At 38.8% G+C, this 21,558-nt stretch overlaps 1 protein-coding gene across 1 annotated transcript in view; it reads right to left on the bottom strand.

The window, feature by feature from the left end:
* LOC137073264 (radixin-like) overlaps nucleotides 1-21,558 on the bottom strand; it is a 666,127-nt gene that overhangs the window by 417,979 nt on the left and 226,590 nt on the right. The window contains exon 5 of the mRNA XM_067441577.1: nucleotides 17,182-17,304. Coding sequence (XP_067297678.1) covers nucleotides 17,182-17,304 — 123 coding nt within the window. The remainder of the gene's footprint in view (nucleotides 1-17,181; nucleotides 17,305-21,558) is intronic.

The raw sequence follows: 21,558 nt of genomic DNA, 5'->3' as shown, positions 1-21,558 counted from the left end.
CCCAGCTGGGCTCCCTATGTGGGACCTAGATGGTCCACTAATGGGAAATGAGTACATGGGTTGAAAATGGTCAACTCAGTGGTCTAATTCATTCACAGTCAAGACAAGTGCAAACATAGTCAATTCTAAAGGTTGATTGGATAGATAGCACACAAATATCACCCTTGAAATAATTTGTATTGTTATTTTGACACCTAAACACAATGTGACTTCAATCAACTCAAAATCTAAAAAGGCCAGCACAATTGCAATTTGACCAAATATGATGCCATTTATTGGTAACAGGCATCAAGAGCCTATGGATACAGAGAAAAAAGGATTTGGTAATACTCAGTCATTATTAGTAGGTTACACCACGATCTTCACTTTAATTAATTATATAACGGCTCCCACATCTATCACACCTAATTCAACTCATGAGCTGAACCTGAAATGGGCGTGTCAGATATAGGGAGACATACAACATTTGCAGGGCTGGTGATACTCCAAGACAGGTTTGCAACCATAACCATAACCATGTATTTTAAGACACATCTGCTTGTGATTCTTATTAAGTGGGGGTCATTTTTTAGGATTCTTTAGCTAACTGAAGTCTCTGAGATCCTGACACTTTCACTTCTGGAGACTCAGTTCTGGAAAATTGTGCTGCTGGAGACTAAAGGGTTTCTGATGGTTTAACACTTAATTCTTCACCTTAATTCTGAATTATTTTGCAGTTAGCATGTGTCGTTTCTTCACCATCTGTTTTTGTCTGACATGGGGTACCAAAAGGTGGCACAATGGTTGATTAATTTGTTTGGTCTTTTTCAAAGGGCTGTTTGGAGAGCGATGAGTGAGGAGCTGCACTGTTTTTATTTTATTTGTTTGTGAAATACATAATTTTAGACTGTACTTTTTATACTTTTGTATTATAAAGTTGTAAAAGTAGTCATTTTCAAATTATTCCAAATAAACCTTGCATAATAAACTAAAGCATGAACTACTGGTTTCTGTTCATTGAATACTTTTAACATTTTAGTGTAGTTAGTGGATTACATGTAATGTTTGTATTTAGGGGTTTACTATGAGATAACCCAAACAGAAAATATGGTAGCCCATCTATATTCCCATTGTGGCCCATAAGAGCCCTACATAACACCCATCTGGATCCCGTCATCCCCATATGGGCAGAACCATGTAGGCCCCAAATGGGTGCTACCTGGGTTACCCATATGGGCCCAGTATGAGCCCATCAAGAGACCGTCATCAACCCATTTAGGCCCCATAAGGGTTCTGTATGTGGCCCACATTGGCCCCATTTATTAGAACCCATATGGGACCCATTTTGGCCCCTATAATGAACACACAAATGGGCCCCACTTAGAGCCCACTAAGGACCCATCATGTGCCCCTGTGGGCTAACACACATGGGGCCCATGTGGAGCCGATGGACAAAATTATACGGGCCCCACTTGGGTTGCCCATGTGGGTCCCAAGTGACAGCCCATCAAGAACCCACATGGGGCCCACATGGCAATGTTGACTGGGAAGTCGATTTTTAAATGGCAAATGGACTGCATTTATATAGCGCTTTTATCCAAAGCGCTTTACATTTTTGCCTCACATTCACCCATTTATACACCAACAGCGATGTCAGCCATGTAAGGCGCAATCCAGCTCGTCGGGAGCAGCTGGGGTTAGGTGTCTTGCTCATGGACACTTCGACACTCGGTGAGGTGGAACCGGGGATTGAACCACCAACCTTCTGGTTTGTAGACAACCTACATGAACCACTGAGCCACTCTCAGTCTCTTTTTAAAACCTGATACCTATGGCGAAACAGGGTCCTATATAGCCTCCAGTATGCTAATTGAAGTCTCTTTTTCGGCAGTCTCTCTAGAGCGCCCCCATTGGCTCGCTCTCCTCCTGAACCGCCTCCTAAACCGCGTTTACATTACTTTATTATTAAACCGGGTTATTTCCTTGTAGTGACGTCAAAAATAATATTGTCCGTATCTGACTCTGCGTTTTTCAAATGTTAGGTCAGTTGTGATGTTAAATAAAGCGTGCACCATGTCAGCGGGAGATTTACGGTTCATAATATCCCTCATGCAGTTCCAGAAACAGTGTTTTGACTGAACCTCTTCTACTTCTGCTGCGAACAGAAGAGAACACATATTTACAATTTTCTGGGTCTTAAAAGAGTCTGCGTTTGTGATATATGTCCTTATTTCATGCAAAACGTTGGCTCGCTCTGTCTGGATGTCTGTCTGCCACCCATCACACATGAGCACTTCAATAAGCCGATAGCTTGCTCTGTCTGGATGTCTTTCTGCCACCCATCACACATGCGTACGTCAATAAGCCGACAGAAAACAGGTTAATGCTTTTACATGCAGCGCAAAATCAGGGTAAAAAGCAAAAAACTACCTGTCCCAACCAGTTTATGCTTACGCCGTTTATGACTATATGCCGATAAAAGAAAACGTGTTACGATGTTTGCATGATCATGCTCAATGTCGGCCTATTAAGCATAATTGGCTTAAGAACGTGCATGTAAATGCACCCAATTTCTCTAGAGTCTGGTTTTGTGTGTGTGTGTGTGTGTGTGTGTGTCTTGTGTTGGTGCCTGGCCTCTGTCTCTAACTGCCTGATATCTAAGACTGGAGCTGATTCTGAGAGAGAACATCAAGCCTCAGGTTCCTGGTGTTTCTGCCTGGATACTTCCACCATCCCGGTGTTGCCTTCCAAGCTGTCCTCAAGTTCGTTGTCTCCCTGGACTGATCTCAGGTCATCCCCCCTGCCTGTCATTGTGGCATCTGTCCTCTGCCCTGCTGTTTGATCTCACAACTTGTCACTTCCTTGTCGTGCCCTGTCTAGAGTCTTGTCAATAAATTGACTTTTGTTCACTCTGCATCTGGGTACTCCATTTCAGAAAACCTGACATTTTCAGTTGTTCCTATATTTTTTTTCGTATGCACATTTCACACACAAATTTGTGTGTACACATGCTTAGAGAATGAGACCCAATAAATATTTTGTCACTGTAATATTACTTTAGTCAGAAGCACTTGAGACAGAATGTTGCTATGGTTACCACGGTGTCATCAGTTTCGTGAGTGAGCCGTGATCTGTACAAACAGAATGATAATTTGAAAAGCATTTAAATGTGTTTGTCACTCCGGAAAGTTTACAGTTTGTACATGGCCTGAGTCTCCTCCAACAATGCCTGATGAAATCCTAGCAAGAGATCTCCATACAGAGGCGCACATGTTGGTGCACTCACTCCTTCAGTTTAATCTACTAATTTTCTATAGGGGACTGGGATCGCCATGGCAGAAATCCTTTTGTGCTTAATGACCAATTTTTATGTTTATTTGGGTGTTTGTTTTGGATCATTGTCCTGATAAAAGACCATGGCCCATTATAAGATTAAAAGTCAAGTTTTGGTTTTGAACCACACCCACTTAACCCCCCCCCCCCCCCCCCAGCCACATTAGGTCCACATTTCATTCAGTAACATTAGATAGTTTTGATTCATATGCTATTTAATGATGATGATCACGTTATTTAACATATGCATATGATTACATGCGATCCCTTGTTTTACTGCGTCTTACACACGTTTTGATCAGGAGACTCAGTACTCATTCGGAAGATGCGTAATAGCGCCCCCTAGCATCTGACAGTTTGGCCTTGAAGTGTTTTCTCACAAATAACGGAAAATTCTTTGTTTGGCGGGGAAAGAGTTAAATGCAGTCCAAAAACTTGGCCCACATATCATACACACTTGCATGTATACTATATATTACCCATTTGGGTAACACTTTACTTGAAGGGGTGTGCATAAGACTGACATGACACCTTCATAATCATGACATGACACGTGTCATGAATATGAACGAGTTTTTATGCATGTTTATGACAACTGTCATTAAGTGTCATTCGCTTAATTATGTCATTTTTAATGCAATGATGATATTGCAGAGTTGTCTTTGTTATGACAACTTGACATTACCAAGACAACATAACCTGTCATAAATAGACATGAAATGACATAGCAGATTAATTATCAAATTTAAGAAACTACTTCGCTTTTTGGGTTTACATTACATTAGTTGCTAGGCAACGTGGGGGAGAGGACGCTGGCGTTGTCTGTTCGCCGCTTCTCCACCCACAAATCATGTTAACTTTACTATTAAATTTAGATTTTATTTTATTTTCTTATGTTTGTGACTAGTCTAACAGTCAGAGCTACAATTGGGACTGTTGCTGATTGCTGGCAGCCACTGAGAGGACGTTGTTTGCCGTTTTTTCACCACTTCTCTTCTGTTTTTGTTTGAATGAATTTGAATTTGTGGTTGGTTTTGGTTTGAAGGACATTTGATGTTGCTCGCTGCGGCTGCTCTCTCTTCTGGGTGTCAGCTCGTGGTCTCCCTCGGGCTTGAACTGCATGGTGGCTGAAGTTTGCACCAGGCTAGTGTCATCAGCGTCCGGCATGATGTTGGGATGTAATTTTTACTTGTTATTCATGTATTGTTATTTTTTCCCTTTGTTGCACTTTGAGATTCTTCGGAATGAAAAGTGCGTTATAAATAAAATCTATTATTATTAAACTGTCATGTGGTTGGTTTTGACGTTGGCTGTCATTAGGCTATTATAATGTCATGATTTTTCTATAAATTTAATTTGTCATTTACATGTCATTAAAGGGGGGGTGAAACACTCAGTTTCAGTCAGTGTCATGTCAATCTTGAGTACCTATAGAGTAGCATTGCATCCTGCATATCTCCGAAAAGTCTTTATTTTTTTAATAATTATATAAGAAAGATGCGCTGTTCCGAGTCTTTCCGAAAAAAGCCGAGCGGGTGGGGGCGTGTCGTGTGAGCGGAGCTAAATAATGACGTGTACAGCAGCGCTGTAGTGTTGAGTCGAGTCCGTCATCCCTAACAGCGGGAAAAAAACTTTATTCAAAATAAAAATATGGCTTTTAATCAGATACAGCCATACATCTATGATCCGGAATCAGACCCAGAGGCTGCAGTTGAACAGGAGCAGCAGCAAAAACGACTAGAGCAGGACGTCTGTATGTGGTAAGTTACAAGTTATACACTAACTATATAATATGCTTAGCGGCTTGTGTTATTTACATATTTATACTTAAATTATATCGTCGTATTTTTGTCTTTGAAGGTGTACATGTGGGAAGTGCAGTTGTGCACGTGTGTTTGTGTGTTTACGCGTGGTTTGTGTAGAGACATTTGAAGCAGTCTCACTCACCCTTTTAACGTTGGGACTGCTCCATCCTTCAGCATTAGGCGATTGGGAAAATGCGGCGTCGAGCTGGGCCTTGTGAAACAGTCGGCACCGAAATGCAGCGAACAGATATAAACATTCGCGCAACTCAGTTGCTGATCCGGAAAAGCAAATTACATCCACTGTTGCCTTAACGCGGGGTTTTGGAGAATCTGTGCAAGACTGTCTTGGTCTGGCAACCAAAAACGCACTTTTTTGGTGACATTATGTGTAATTGTCACCTGTCCAGCAATCTACAAACCAGCGCTTTGATGGGCGTAGGCTGTTGCTTTCGCTCTCTCCCTCGCTCTCTCTCACGCGCTTCCGGTAGAATTGTCCGTAAGGCCCATACAAGGAAATTCCGCCCCCACTAACGTCAATGGGGACGCATGATCTCAAAAAACTTGCCGAAACTTATGACTAACCGGAAGTAGTATTTTTGACAAAGAAATACTCCCATCAAACGTCCACCTTAACTTTTGAAACTTTGTCTATGTTTAGTATGGGATTCCAAGTCTTTAACAGTGTAAAAAGATCAGTATGCATGAAACAGCATTTCACCCCCCCCTTAAGTGTCAATACTCTGTCAAATTATTTTATAACATTGTCATGAATCTATTTCTTGACCTAAACTACAGTGGTACAAGTTGAATTTGTCATTAACATGTCATTAAGTGTCAATACTGTGTCAAATTATTTCATAACATTGTCATGAATATATTTCTTGACCTAAACTACAGTGGTACAAGTTGAATTTGTCATTAACATGTCATTAAGCGTCAATACTGTGTCAAATTATTTCATAACATTGTCATGAATCTATTTCTTGACCTAAACTACAGTGGTACAAGTTGAATTTGTCATTAACATGTCATTAAGTGTCAATACTCAGTCAAATTATTTTATAACAGTGTCATGAATATTTAGCTTGACCTGAAATATGGCATCATAGAGGAAGTCATTAAAAACTATTAATATAACTCAAAATGATAGAGTGGCATAGACATATACACCTACTATATGATGATGTCTATGGTGGCACCACTGGTTATGTGTACGCTGTAACAGTTGTTGGCAGAGCCTCAGTCAGGTTAGTTTGTTTAGGTGTTTAATGTCAATTTAGTTTGCAGTAAGTAAAAACAATTTACAATTTTTTAACAACGTTATTTTGGGTTTAATATACTTTATTTAAACTTTCGCTCACTCTTTAACGAATAGTTTGAGTTTATTCTTACCATTTCTTTGTTTGTCTGTTTGTTATGGCGGAGTCCCGTGTGCTGGTGCACCGTCTAAAGGGGTTCGGGCGGAAACGTTGGCCCTATATATAATGTTCCGGCCTAGGATCTAGTCGCAAACATTCAGCCCGGGGTGGGGCTCTAAAGACTATTCCTCTTATATTTATACATCGGAAGATAATTTATAAGTCATTTGACAAAGTGTTATTTTTCTGTGTTTGTTTATGTGTGTATATGATGTTGATTGATATATATATATATATATATATATATATATATATATATATATATATATATATATATATATATATATATATATATATATATATGTTTTAATTTGTGTGTGTGTTTTCCCCTTTTTGCGTTAATTGGTGCTGGTCACCTGTGTATAAATTCATGCCTTGTGTTTTTAAGAGTCAGTTCTGTGAAAGGGCAGGTCTTAAAAATTAAATGATTGATTTTATTTCTCGAACTCCTTTTCATATTTTTAAGACATTTGGTTAGTCTATTATCTAACCTTCTGTTGAAGCTGGTGGAGGAAACTTAAAACATAAAATAAAACATTATGAACTGAAAAATATTAATGATGCTGTTATTAAAAAATAATTTGACAGCGTATTAACACCTAATTACAAATTAAACTTGTGCCACTGAAAAAAATGTATGACATTATAATAGCCTCAGTCAACATCAAAACCAACCACATGACAGTTTAAGGTTAACCCTATAAGCTAAGTAAATTTATTAAATTTGATAATCTGTTATGTCATGTTTATGACAGGTTATGTTGTCTTGGTAATGTCAAGTTGTCATGACAAAGACACTGACAGGTTATGATGTATTGGTTTATGTCAAGTTGTCATAACAAAGACAATTTCAAAATGTCATCATTGCATTAAAAATGACATAATTAAGCGAATGACACTTAATGACAGTTGTCATAAACATGCATAAAAACTCGTTCATATTCATGACACGGTTCATGTCATGATTATAAAGGTGTCATGTCAGTCTTATGCACACCCCTTCAAGTAAAGTGATACCGTCCCGGAGAGACTAGCAATAACAAGCTAGCTTTGAAAGCATAAGATCCCACCCTCCCTTCAGAGCCCTCTCCAAACCCACACCTCCTCCAAAAAACATCAACGTGGACAACAGAGTCTGCAAAGCACCATGAGATGAGGCGGCATGAATGATCATGAATGTAGCATTAGCCTGTTGTTTTGGTTTAGCATATTCAAATAACTTTGATGTAGTCCCTTTATATTTACACGCTTTAACAACATGTCCCAGACTTACACTGTAACATTATACAGCTCTGGAAAAAATTAAGAGACCACTCCAAGTTCAGAAATCAATAATAAGTGGTCTTATTAAATAAATCTTGATTTTTTTTTCTAGAGCTGTATGTGTGTTAATTTTAGCTTGTTTACTTGGGTGCTTCTCATTTCTTTTTTGTGCATCCTTATTTATTTTCTGTTGTGTAATATTGTGTAATATTCTGTTGTGTGTGATATTGTATATTGTGTAAAGAAAATAAACACTATCGATGTTTTTATTCATTGGCTTTCAGGTTTTACCAATTTTAATAAGACTTCAATGACTATGACTGTCATGCTGATATAATTCATTTTAAAGGGGTCATATAATGCCATTTTTATACAAGTTAATATACTTTAATTAAAAATTCTCATTAGTATTGTAAGAAAACACTAATTTTACCTGGTCAAAAACAGCTCTGTTTTCACCAAGCCATTTCAGTGCATACAGCTTTAAATGAAGAATGACCCCGCCTCTCTGTTCTGTAGGGCAGTGCAAGGAGTGTTGCCATTGACAACAGAGGCGAAAGAACTGCTACATGAGTCTCTGAGGAAAGATCATAGACCGTAAAAAAGATCAACTCTATCAATATAAACCAAAGTCGGACGAGGACAAGATGACAGCTCCAAAGAAATTCGACATTTAAGGCTAAACAGGACATTTCTGAATGGTTGGTTAACGTAATTTCACGTAATTGAACTATCTTTATGTACTGGCAGGGTAATTTTAGCGTGAATGCTATGTGTTTACAGATTTATACATTAGTTCATTGACATACTGATGTTTCACCTAATGCCAATTAAACTTTTTTCTGTTAATGTCGGTTTGTCAGTGATGCGTAACATTTTCTATGCATTGTAATAACTGTTACAACACGATTTATTTTTAGACAGTAACAGAAACCGTTATAAACCATCTACATATGGGTATTTGGCGTGCTGTCCAGGGGAGGGCTCCGGGCTCTGAATTTTTGCCAGAACCCAGAGTATCTCCCAGACGTGTCGAAGTCGTGGAAGTCTCCGCTGACTTTTCGTGACCGCTCGGCAGCTGCTTCCGCCTTCACTGCTCTCGATAGTGGTGTGTTGAAAGGGTACACTGGGGTTCCTCCCATCGAGCACTCTGTTGCGATGCAACTGTGTTCTCAGAGTGCCTCGGCGCGGCGACCCAAAGCACCCATCCAAAGCCTGTATGTTCTCGTCCACACTGGTGGGCAAGACCTATAGGGCTGCGGGCCAGGCCACTTCCGCTTTGCATGCGATAGCCATCCTTCAAATCCATCAGGCGAAGGTGCTCAGAGACAACATGACATCATGACGTTGCGTAAACATACACTCTACTTTCTAAAGCCAAGTGGCGTGTTATCTGTATGCATTTTGAGCTATGTCTACGCCGTGTGATTCCGCGTGTATGTCTACACTGAAACTAACCATCATCTCTGCATGTATGTGTACGCCATGTGATTCTGCCAACCTGATCTCACAGAATGAATATTTAAAGCCTAATTTTATATTTTGGAGAAACTTACTGCATTTATACCCTAAACCTACCAAATCCCAACAATATTAAACACTAGCCTGACATGGTCATACTCAATTCTAGTCAGAATATGAGTCTGAAACTGCTCCATTGAGCTGTAATTATGGGGCGTGCTTCAACCGAACCAGGAAAGACCTCAATTGGATAGACCTACAACCTATCAGAGCAATGACGCAACTAATTACGTTAGTTGTAAAATGTCAACAGAGCTCAACTCTGTAAAACTGTTGTTTTAGTCGTTGAGATGATGGTCGCGCCCCTTTGTGAACAGAATACACACGCACTCGTTTATATCTCATTCAAATGATACACGAGACGACTCTTTAGAATGACGTGATCAGTCACGAGACACACAAGAGCCAATGGCATTTTACAATCAAAGCTGACATACTGACGCAATTGGTCACGAGACATACGACAGCCAATGCTGTCAAAGCTGACGTGACGTTTTTTTCGGCGGCAATATTTGAAATGTATTATTATTCTTTGGCAGATGGGCTCGACGTTACTGAACACTTTTGGAGATTTTCTTCACACAAATCAATCGTTTGGCCTCGGAACCCCTGGGATATTTGTACTTTCTGAATAAATTGCACCTGCAGTCATATCTGCCTGTTATATCCTGTTTTTTTTATAATACAAAAATGGGTAGGTTTAGGGAAGAGTTTGAGTTGCGCGTTCAAAATGTGTCTGAATATGTGTGTGTGTCCACAAGGTAAATGGATTTATAAACATACTAAATTATGTTTTTTTGAAAATGTAATGGCATACGAATTGACGTATCATACATATGCCATTTCATCAGTCTGTCAGAGTCAGAGACTGTCAGAGACAAGCATGAGCACAATGCTGACCCTGCTCTCATGCAAAAGCTGCGGGCGGCCACCAACCTCACCCTAAAGGCGACGAAGGTGACCACACGGGCTCTTGGTCAGGTGATGTCCACTTGTGTGGTCCAGGAGCGACATCTATGTCAGGTTACGCTCCTAAAATGTGGGAGTCTGATAGTACAAGGTTCCTAAATATATAAATAGTAATATTGATTTTCAAAAAGTTTTATTTACCACAGTATGCAAAATTTGTGAAATAAAGATTATCATTAATTCAAGGTGGAAGCAAAGAGAAAACTGTGTGCAGCAGTCGTCTGTACTTTTATTTTGTGTTTATTTATTTATTAAAGTTGTTGAATGTTTGCCGGTTCCCGCCTCCTTCTTCCCATAACAACGAACTTGTGAGCATGTGAGCAGAGCAGTGGGAAGCAGATCAGTGACCGAGAAGGTAGCGTTATTTTACCAGCATTGCCCAGCCCGCCTATACCACCATGTTACAGCACAGTAGGGCCATTGTAGGGTGACCATATTTTGATTACTTAAAACCAGGACACTCGGCCCGGCAATTAGATACTCAAATGATACTTAAAGTTTACTTAAAGACTCATTATTAATTGCAATACATTTAAAGTATGCCCCTCTGTATGGATAGAAAATTGTTATATTAGAGCCAGGACATGACTTCAAAACAGGACATTTGGTCACCCTAGGCTATTGCAAACAGAAACAGTCTACTACACAGAAATGTGATGTAAAAATGTCTTGTATTTGAGCAGATTGTGCTTTTCTGGTGAGTGTGAGCAGTACATGAGTGGAGCATATGCTTGGGCCTCGAAGAACTGCGCAGAGAGTGCACAAAGAGCGGAATATTGAAAAGAGCAAACTGGAGGCCAGTGCAGACTTACCTTCTTCTGAAGCGGAAGCGCTCGCAAAGTTACAATAAAAGAGTGAAACTAGGTGCTGAAAATGTCATTTTCGGCCGATAATGTTCGGCAGCAGAAATTTTGGTGTATTTATACCTGAAATACTAGACCTATCTGAACATACTTTATTAAAGTACTGTTTATTTAATTTGTATCTATATTAATTTGTACTCTATATTAATGTTTTTTTTTTTTTTTTTTTTTTTTTTTTACTAACTGTGTACTTGTCTTTTTTCCTGTAAATTAAACATTTGAAACCAAGCTTCCTTGTGTATTACAAAATTAACAAAAATATATGTAGTGAGCAAATATGTAGGTGAGATAAAAAACAAAAAACAAACAAACAAAAAAAGAGTCTAAAATAGTACATTCTATTTTCTGAAGATCAACAATCTTTTGTTGCACACTAGAACTGTATTCTTTGGTTTTACCCATTGTGTTGAATTATTATGGGAATTTGGCCTTTGTATTTATATTCCTGTGAAACAGGGAAGTCATAGCAAATAGGAATATATATTAAAAAATATTTGAATCATAAGAATTTCTAGGGTTGGTAATAACTGTGACAAATTTGTATTAGATATTTATTTCATAATTGTAATTCATAATTGTTCCCCACTATTATATCTGCACTATGTAATTTTTCCGTCCGCTAGAGGGCACCTATTCAAAACAAAGGCGCAGTTTTATGATGCCAACTTTGAGCTCAGAATCTTGGGACATGTGGTCTTCACCTCACAGCCAGTGGAATATAGGACTCGAGCAGAAATCATGTTCATGGATGCGGTTATTAACATTACTGTAGTATGAAACAGACCATGACCCAGTGTTGTGGAGCTGAGCAAGGCCGCTGGAGCGATTGTTATGCAAACACGCCTCGCAAGCAATGTGTTGTGTGGCAAGCAGCGGGGCGAGGGACCATGAAAGCAGGAACCGGCGAACGTGTAACAACTTTTATTAAATAAACAAAATGAAGGTAAACCGCGCACAGCCCCTCACGGACGACTGCCCACCCAAACACAATAAAACTCAGCATCAATCCAGGCCTGGTCCTCTCTCGTATTCCGCTGCCTTTGCTTCTCCTTTTATGATCCCGTCCCTTGGCCGCGAGACAAGACCGGTGTGTCACGCAGCTGGTACTCATTACCACTCGTCACTGGCCCGCCCCTGCGGTTCCTCGCCCCGCTGCTTGCCACACCACACAATGGAAATTTTATTATGACAGGACACAGTCGAGAGCAGCATTTCTGCTTTTCCGGTCATTAATATGAGGCAACGCAGCTCTGTTTATCATATCAGATGCATTTAGGTAAGCTGTGACACTTGTTCACACTGCTAAGAGTAAAGAGCTTCTGTCAAATAAAACTGGAAACCGAGGGTAGGGTAACGCAGATATGACGCAATTGACAGGCGACTCCCTCAGACACTATGCTCAGGCATCTTGGGTCCTTGGATAAAATAGCAGTTTTCTCACAATTTACAAATAGTTAGAAATATTTGGGATATTGTACAAACTCAACTGAACAAATATAAAACACTGGCCTAGTGGTTTTTGGAGTTTTGGTTTTACTGCAAAAATACTTCGTAGTGCACCTTGAAATATTTTACTTTAACCTGTTAAGCTGAATTCCAAATTTTGAAAAAAACCTAAGAAATGCATACTCAGACTAAAACAAATACAGTTTGTGAATCCTTTGCACTAAAAGCATAATTATGGTCTCATTTGAAAGCAGACACCTAGCAGCTTACTGTAAAGTCAAAATGATAATATTTGTTATAATCAAAAAAAAGCTATAATAAGCTTCAAAGTTTTGTAAAGTTATTAGAAATTTATTTGTATGAAATATCTTTATGAAAATACAATTGAAGTGGGCCTTGGAGAAATCTAGAAATGCACTACAGCTAAAGCCACAAGTCTGACCATGTTATATTTCAGATCTGAAGATGATCAGTCTAAAACTCTGAATTTTATTAAACGTTTTACAAGATCGTTTCATGTGATTTTATTTTGAGATATCTCTAAAATATCAACTGATGTTTATTGCCATCTTCTCTGCTTTCATTCACTATATTGCCTCTATTGTTTAGAGGTGCAAACTGCCCCATTCAGTTTGTCTCCCCGGCACACATTCACACTTCTGCGGACTGGTTATGGCTCTAATTATTATTCTTTTGTCTGCATTATAATTACTAACGATTCTCTATTCAAACTGTTCTATTCAAACCTCATTTCTAAATCAAACCTCTCACTTTACCCTCACTGAGACTCTATCGAATGCATTTCGTCCAAATAAGCATTTCAGTAGTTTTACATTTAGAAAATGTTCATAAAAATAAGTATTTACTCAATGGCAGGTGCATCTAGGGCAAGCTAGCATGTTAGCTTAGCACACCAGCAAAACAACAATTTATACGATTAAAATCATGTTTTATTCAAAACTTGCTTCATATCACTTTATAATTTATAAGTAGAGTGTTTTATATAACACTATGTGATCTCATATAGCTTCGGGTCAAAAAATCTGACAGAAAATATACAATGCTAAAAGCTATGTGGAATAGCATTGCATTATAAATATCATCTATTATGAAACCACCCAACATGGCATAAAGAACACAGACCAACCATATATTGCTGCGATTGTGTGTTTATGGTCTTAAAACGTGTCTATCTGCATAAAATAGCGATCTGACAATCTCTGGAAGCAGTTTAGGTTATGTCAGATACTTCCTGAATGTCACATGGTGTGTCTGTTCTTCATCTATTCCATATGGGAGTGAATTTTCAGTAGTACAGCTTTCCAGCGCCCCCCGGCTGCCAGAATGAATTGAAAACACAGCACATCACAGTCTACATGCTCTCATAATCATACATCCGCGGATTTTGGATAAAGATTTAATAAATAATACTTCTCTGTATAGAAATTTGACTCAAACATGTGAGAATCTATCAATATCTCTCCACATCTGCACACTTTTGAAGTAAAAGCCCTGAGGGAAGTTGTTTTGTTGAGTGTCTTCATGACGACCACAGAGGAGTTTTTTTATGAATGGGAGCAAATGACGCGCATATTACAATCAAAAGGTAGCGATGCCCAAGATCATATTCATAACTCCTGGCACATATTAACACATTACGGTCATTATAAGACTTTAAGAAAAAAACAGAGGTAAAAAAAATTCAACTTTAGTCTTAGATCTTTTTAATGATGTATAGTTTGTCAAGGTAATTACTTAAACCTGATAGTAATTTTGAGCTAATTTAAGCAAAGGGAGCTTCAGTGCGTCCTCGTTTTTTTTTGTGTGTGTGAAATTTTTCTTTTAATGAAAGATCAAAAATATAAACAATGAGATTGATTTTCACAGCCTTCTTTGCTCATATGTACCAAAGGTCCCAATAATTCTGACCAAACTTATTACAGAAATGTTCTATATTAAGTTTTAAATTAAGATCAGACAAATAATCTAGGACGTTTCACAACTTTGGATTGCAGAAGCAAATCTTAATTTGTTTAATGATTCGTATTCTATTTTAGCAAATCTTATCTGTACTTCTAAGATCTGACATCTTAAACCGCTCCACTGAGTTCAGAAATCAACTCTCAGGTCTGTTACCAAGCACCTAACGATGTGCAAGCAGCTGCTGTAGAAGTTTTTTTTTAAAGGATTTTTTTGCTTCTGTGATACACCTTTCCAATCCACAATTAAGCTGCACTAATACAGTAAGATGCGATAATATACTTAAGAAATCTCATCATGTAATAGCTTTTGTCATAAATGAGGTTCTAACTGAAATTAACATGTTAAACAAAAAGATAAGATTCTAAAGTTAAGTTCCCATTCAGCCAGTCACTTCCGATGAAAAGTAATCTCACCAGAGAGACCAATCTACTTTGAGTGTAACTTAACAAGTCACTGCACATTGGCATGCAATGATTAGAGAAAGCTGCTCTGCCTCGCAACGCTGGTATAAATGAGTAGTAGGTGCTTGCATTTAATCAGCTTTTGATTCTGAGCCAAGCAGAGTATATTTCCCATTCCCTACAAAGTGTGTGTTAACACTATAACGAGTTAAGCTCTTCATGGTGACATCTCCACGCCTGGTGTTGGAGTAGATTTTCTCTTCTCTGTTTCTTTTTCGTTTCTTTTGAGCAAAAAGAAAAGGCTGTTCTCACAGCAGGTTCGATGAGCTGTTGAGAGTGCTGAAAAGCCTGTTCTCACGGCTGGTGTGTCTTCTATGAGAGTGAGAGCACACACGACAGGCTGCACATTCCCTGTCTGTGTCGCTGCAACCATTCCTGGCTTTTGTCCAGATGATGTCTACCTCGGTGGTCCAGAAATGCCCCCTGTCTTGTCTTGCAGAGGTGTCATCAAAGTATGCTTTCTCAATGCTACCATCTCACAAGGCAGCCTTTTCGGCGACACTCTCCAGAACTAGGCCCAGCAGTTCTCCTCAGTCGTTAGCAGGCTGGGGCAATCAAGAGCTTCTCCCAACATTAACATTAGAGTCTCTGCGGAAAATAAAAAAAAGGCAGATAATCTTTTGAGTCAAAATTCTGTACCCAAATTCTCAAAAAGGTGTCCCAAGGGGGCTTGGAAAGCTGTGGATGGTCCAACGACTCATTTTCCTCCTTTCACCAGTTGATAGAAGTGGATGGTTCGAGGACACAAGCTGTGGAACCAGGTAAGTATTGCACAGCACGGAGAGTGCGGCACCAGCCTGGTCCCTGCCTTCCACTTTGCTGCCCCACTGTAAGTACACCTGTGGTCCTTTTGGTCCCACTTGCACAGTCTCTGCAAGTCTGGCTAGTGCATCTAGTCCATCTAGCTAGCTCATTTGGACCATCAGGCTCAGCTCCACGATTCACTTCACCCGGCGTCCCCCCAAGTTCATGGGTGTCCACTTTACTATGGTGAAAGGTGTCGATGCCACATCTTGCGAGCGGAGCTTGCAGTCCTACTGGCAAAGGGCGCAAGAGTCGGTCCCTACAGCTGATATCTAGCCATGGTTTCACAGCTCTTACTTCATTGTAACCAAGACAACCGATGGGTAAAGGCCAATCTTGGACCTGTGAGTTTTGAATCTGAGCCTTTATAAGCCACCGGTCAAAATACTCACACAGAAACACATTCTCAAATGCATCCATCCCTGAGATTGGTTTGTAGAAATTGACCTGAAGGACACATACTTTAATTTCACGATTCTCCCTCAACACAGGCCATTTCTGCGATTTGCTTTCAAGGGACAGGCATATCGGAACAAAGTCCTACCCTTTGGGTTGTTCCTCTCTCCCATGTCTTTACGAAGGTCGCAGAGTGGGCCCTTGTTCCTACTTTTATTCTGGCCCTGTGGGTTAGCAGATATATTCCACATAATTCCTTCGTGGTACAATGTGGCTTCCGCAGTGTTCCTTTTCCAGAGGAAAAGGCATGCTTTCCCAGTCTTATCCAATATTCACTGATTGGGTCATGCGGAAAAGCAGTGATGGGCATTCTCTATGTCAGCCCTGTCTTGTCAGGTAAGAGTTCAGGAGGTTCACACACAGCACTGGAAGGGGAAAGAACTCATGGCATATTGGTAGTGATTCCTATTCATTGGTCTCGATGTGGCATCGGAAGTAACCGACTTAATAAGAATGACTAAGTTATGTATGTAACCCTCGTTCCTTGAAGGAAGGAACAGAGACACCACGTCCCATCACCATGATTTTTGTACCCCGCTGGGGTGCCAGGGTCACTGGCTCGGCTCCTCAGCAAAAACCTAATTAAATGCAAGCACCTGCTGCTCATTGATACCTGCACTGCGAGGCAGAGCAGCTGCTGCAATCATCGCATTGCATGTCAATATGAATTGGCTAATTTAGTTACACTCAATGTAGATTGGTCTTTCTGGTGAGATTCCTTATTGTTCGGTACCGACATGCCGTCTCCATTACCTCCTTCAGGGAATGAGGGTTACATATGTAACCGAGACAATCTTTCTGTAATGTGCCCCTTGAACTCTAAATGTAATTAAAGGCAATAACTAGCATGCATAATATCTTAGACTAAGTTCTCCATTACCTGTAGGAAAAAGAGACGTTGTGTGATTTCTTGGATTAGCTCTTCAGAAACATCTTCTGGAAAAAACTTTGCTCGGAACTTGAACTGCAGAGGGTTTTCCTTTCTAACATCCTGCTGAGTTACCTGCCAAAAGTCACAGAAACAGATTAACCCTTTAACTTTCAACCCTAAAAGGAGCCATTTAAAAAATAGTTTTCTTAAAATTCTTATTATTGCACACAGACAAAAAATACATCAAGAAGTTTCTTTGTCAAAATTTGTTTTTATCTAAAAGGTTTTAAAGGGTCATGAAACCCTCTGTTTTTTGAGCAGCAGTCAGTTCTAACCACAGTTTTGAAAAATGCTATGCAAGCGCATGTGGTTAAGCTGCAGAGTGGAGTGGCTTGTGATTATTTTGCTCTCACTGGGCCTCATTCATAATACAACATGAGCAGAACGAATTTGTGTGTAAATCGTTCGTAAAGCCACTCTGACGTAAATTTTCGGATTCACGAAAATGTTCGTATTTTCAAAATGTTAGTTGGTACGAAATAAATTTACACCTGCTCCCTACCATGAATAAATGGTGCATAAAACATTTGAATGTTTTGTGTTCTAATTTAGGCAAACTGATGACATTTTGATGCACTATGCAGAGCAGGCCTACCATAATAATTTTTTTGTTTAATTTTGTTTGTACTGTGTAACGTTGGATAATAGGCAGTGTTCGTCATTGCCATTTTTTACCAGGCCGTCCAATCACAGTGGAGGAGGGGCGGGACAAAAACTACACTGACCAATCATCCCACTTGTACACAAACTGAACAAAAATAATAAAGAAGTTAACTGATTTTTACTGCATTTGTAAATTCAGTAATATTCTTCAAAATGAGATACTAGTAACAATAGCTACCAAAGTATCTCAGCTGGAAAAACGCTGCCCTTGCAAATCGCTTTCAAGGGCAACCAGCTGGCCGTTTTCAGAAGAGCACCAGGTGTTGAGCAGGCTAAAACATGCTTTGGTGGACACACGATAATGTAATATTTATTGCTAGTCATATGGCCAATTACTCTCTTTAGCATTTATGGAAAATGCTGGATCCAAACCTGAGAAAGAATTCCAGAAGAGTCCACAGCATTCCTGGCCATGTCATTTGCAGTTGTAACAAGCAGTTGTATAATATATATATATATATATATATATATATATATATATATATATATATATATATATATATATATATATATATATATATATGTATATATATATATATATATATATATATATATATATATATATATATATATATATATATATATATATATATATATATGTATGTGTGTGTGTGTTATGGCTGGGCAAGTGCATTAATTAATTAATGCATTAATTAATTAACGCCGACAATTATTTTATCGCACATTAACGTAGTTTATTTATTATTATATTGAAAGCCCATTGCTCATTGCCTCCGAATACACATACAGACAAACCATTGCACACAGGAGAATACAGGGCTGTCTGTAAGCCAATGGGTTGACATTCTTTGTCTGGGACAAATGGGACAACTACAAAATTTAAAATAACCAGAAACGCGCGAATGATTCAGATTTTGTTGTTATTATTATATTAAATGTAAACAGCGATTGATAATGGAGTGTATCTCTGCCTCTGGTAACAAAGTCGCATTTTGAGGCTTGTGCTGTCGTTTCTTTGTGAGACACATTCGTCTTTGTATATTAAATTTAAATTCACATGTATAGGTTTTTTTTGTAGTTGTTGATATTTAGGATTTATGATATTGTTAATAATACAAGTTGACTTTGCAATCGTGAATTGTGTAGCATGAATGGTGTTCAAAAAACAAGTAGCCTAATTAATATTAAGTTAATTACATTTTAGACCCAAACAACTCTATTTCTATTTCGATTTCACCCGTGAATTCCCTGACAAAAATAGTTCCAAAGGAAAGCAACACACAGCGCGGTGTTTTCGTAAGTAAGTAAGTAAGTAAGTAAGTAAGTAAGTAAGTAAGTACATTTTATTTATATAGCACATTTAACCATAGCAAAGCTATCCAAAGTGCTGTACAGAGTAAAGAAAGAAATACAGCCTTAAAACAATAAATATAGAATAAAAAATAAATAAATAAATAAAACATGAAAAACAATACATAAAACAATCAAACAGTCAGACAGAAATATAATACTATTCAAATGCTATGGAATTTTTTTTTTCAATTTTGCTTTAAAAGAAGTAATGGGCTAGAGGCTGAGCATTGATTGACTGATAGACAACTACTCTGTAAGTGTTTGTAACTTTTCTCATTTGATTGTTTGTTCATTTGTTGTTGGATAAGTGTGTCTGTGTAGTGCAGTGGTGTGTATTATTAGTTTCGGTGTATTCTCACGGTGTGTGTGGGAGTTAGCATTTGTTGAGTTAGCAGTGAGTTTGTTGGGGGCGTGGCCAGCGAGGTATTAAAAGCCTTGTGTGTTCATTTGTTGTTGGATAAGTGTGTCTGTGTAGTGCAGTGGTGTGTATTATTAGATTTGGTGTATTCTCACGGTGTGTGTGGGAGTTAGCATTTGTTGAGTTAGCAGTGAGTTTGTTGGGGGTGTGGCCAGCGAGGTATTAAAAGCCTCGAGTGTTTATTTGTTGTTGGATAAGTGTGTCTGTGTAGTGCAGTGGTGTGTATTATTAGTTTTGGTGTATTCTCACGGTGTGTGTGGGAGTTAGCATTTGTTGAGTTAGCAGTGAGTTTGTTGGGGGCGTGGCCAGCGAGGTATTAACCCTTTAGAACCTGAAGCTAAAAAGGGGCGTTTTCACATATTTTGTTTTTTTGACTGTAGAATTATAACAGAATGTGCTATCCTCAAGTGCAAGGTGTTATTTTTTTCAGAAGACAACTGGCTTTCAATAAAATACAGTTATTGACCCTCACTTTATGTGGTAAGTTTGAAAATAGAATTTAAAACTGCAAAAACGGCAAAAACGGGAATACATTTTACTGTTTTTTATTGAGAAAAAATCAGAAACCCACTGAACGAAAGAATCTAACACTTTAAACTTGAAGAATAAACTATAATACATATATATTAGTCTTTTTGTGACTCTGGGTTGCTGAGTTTTCACTCAGGAGCCTTTTTCTTTACCCCATGGCCCCTCTGAGGTGGTGTTGTGGAGGGCCCGTTTGCTTTTGTACAAGCCACACTGGGGGGAAAAAGCAAAACAAGCTTGTATTACAAACTCACAATATATTTATAAATGTATTTTCCATTATAAAATAATACATTAGTTAAAGCAAAATTGTAAAAAAACAAAATAAACACTTATAAAATGCAACCAAATAACAATGACGTAATAATACAAAATAATTACTTACACACATGCCAACACACACATGTACACATCACACACATGTAAACACATGAACGGATACACATGCATGTAAACACATGAACACAGACAAACACATGAATGCCATGCATGCAAACACATGAACAACATGCATGCAAACACATTTGAACACACGGAAACACATGAATGTAGTGCATGTAAACACATGAACAACACATGCAACTCATACGCGCGTGTACACACACACACACACACACACACACACACACACACACACACACACACACACTATGATGCATGAAACAGTGATATTTTGAACTAAAACATTGAATCTATGCCTATTTCACCGACATTTCTCACAGTTTCAGCATAGAAAAGACAAGCTTCACTTACCAAACCATGTCTTGATCAAGGGTAGCAACAAATGCCTCCTCAACATCTGAATATGCAGTCTCTAGGTCTGAAGAGTCCCTCTCAGCCGTCTTCCAAGTGTTAAGATAAACTCAATAGCCTCCTATCTTGTATACACTGTCTTCGCCATGTTTTTGTCCTTTTTTAATTGTGTTTTGGAATCTAAAAATCCTCTAAAACTCTGCCGGGCTCCGTATCTCCGTTCTATTCGCCCCTTCCCGCTCCCCCCCGAAAGTCGCGGTGATTTGCCGATGGAAAACATGACATTACCGTAATAAGCCATATATAGGCGGAACGCGCAGATGTCTACTTTCAGGAGCAATTTAAATTATTATGATAGTGCAAAGGGTTGAAGAGTTACGGTAACTTCAATACAGCTTGATTGGCTGTGTCGTCGACGACACGTTCGGTTTTAAAGGGTTAAAAGCCTCGTGTGTTTGTAACATTTGGCTAGAGGTGAAGCATTGATTGACTAATAGACAACTACTCTGTAAGTGTTTGTAACTTTTCTCATTTGATTGTTTGTTCATTTGTTGTTGGATAAGTGTGTCTATGTAGTGCAGTGGTGTGTATTATTAGTTTTGGTGTATTCTCACGGTGTGTGTGGGAGTTAGCATTTGTTGAGTTAGCAT

Source organism: Pseudorasbora parva, chromosome 4, assembly GCF_024679245.1.
Source record: "Pseudorasbora parva isolate DD20220531a chromosome 4, ASM2467924v1, whole genome shotgun sequence".
Lineage (NCBI taxonomy): Eukaryota > Metazoa > Chordata > Actinopteri > Cypriniformes > Gobionidae > Pseudorasbora > Pseudorasbora parva.
The sequence above is the reverse complement of the archived record's forward strand: the minus strand, read 5'-3'. Positions and strand labels throughout refer to the sequence as shown.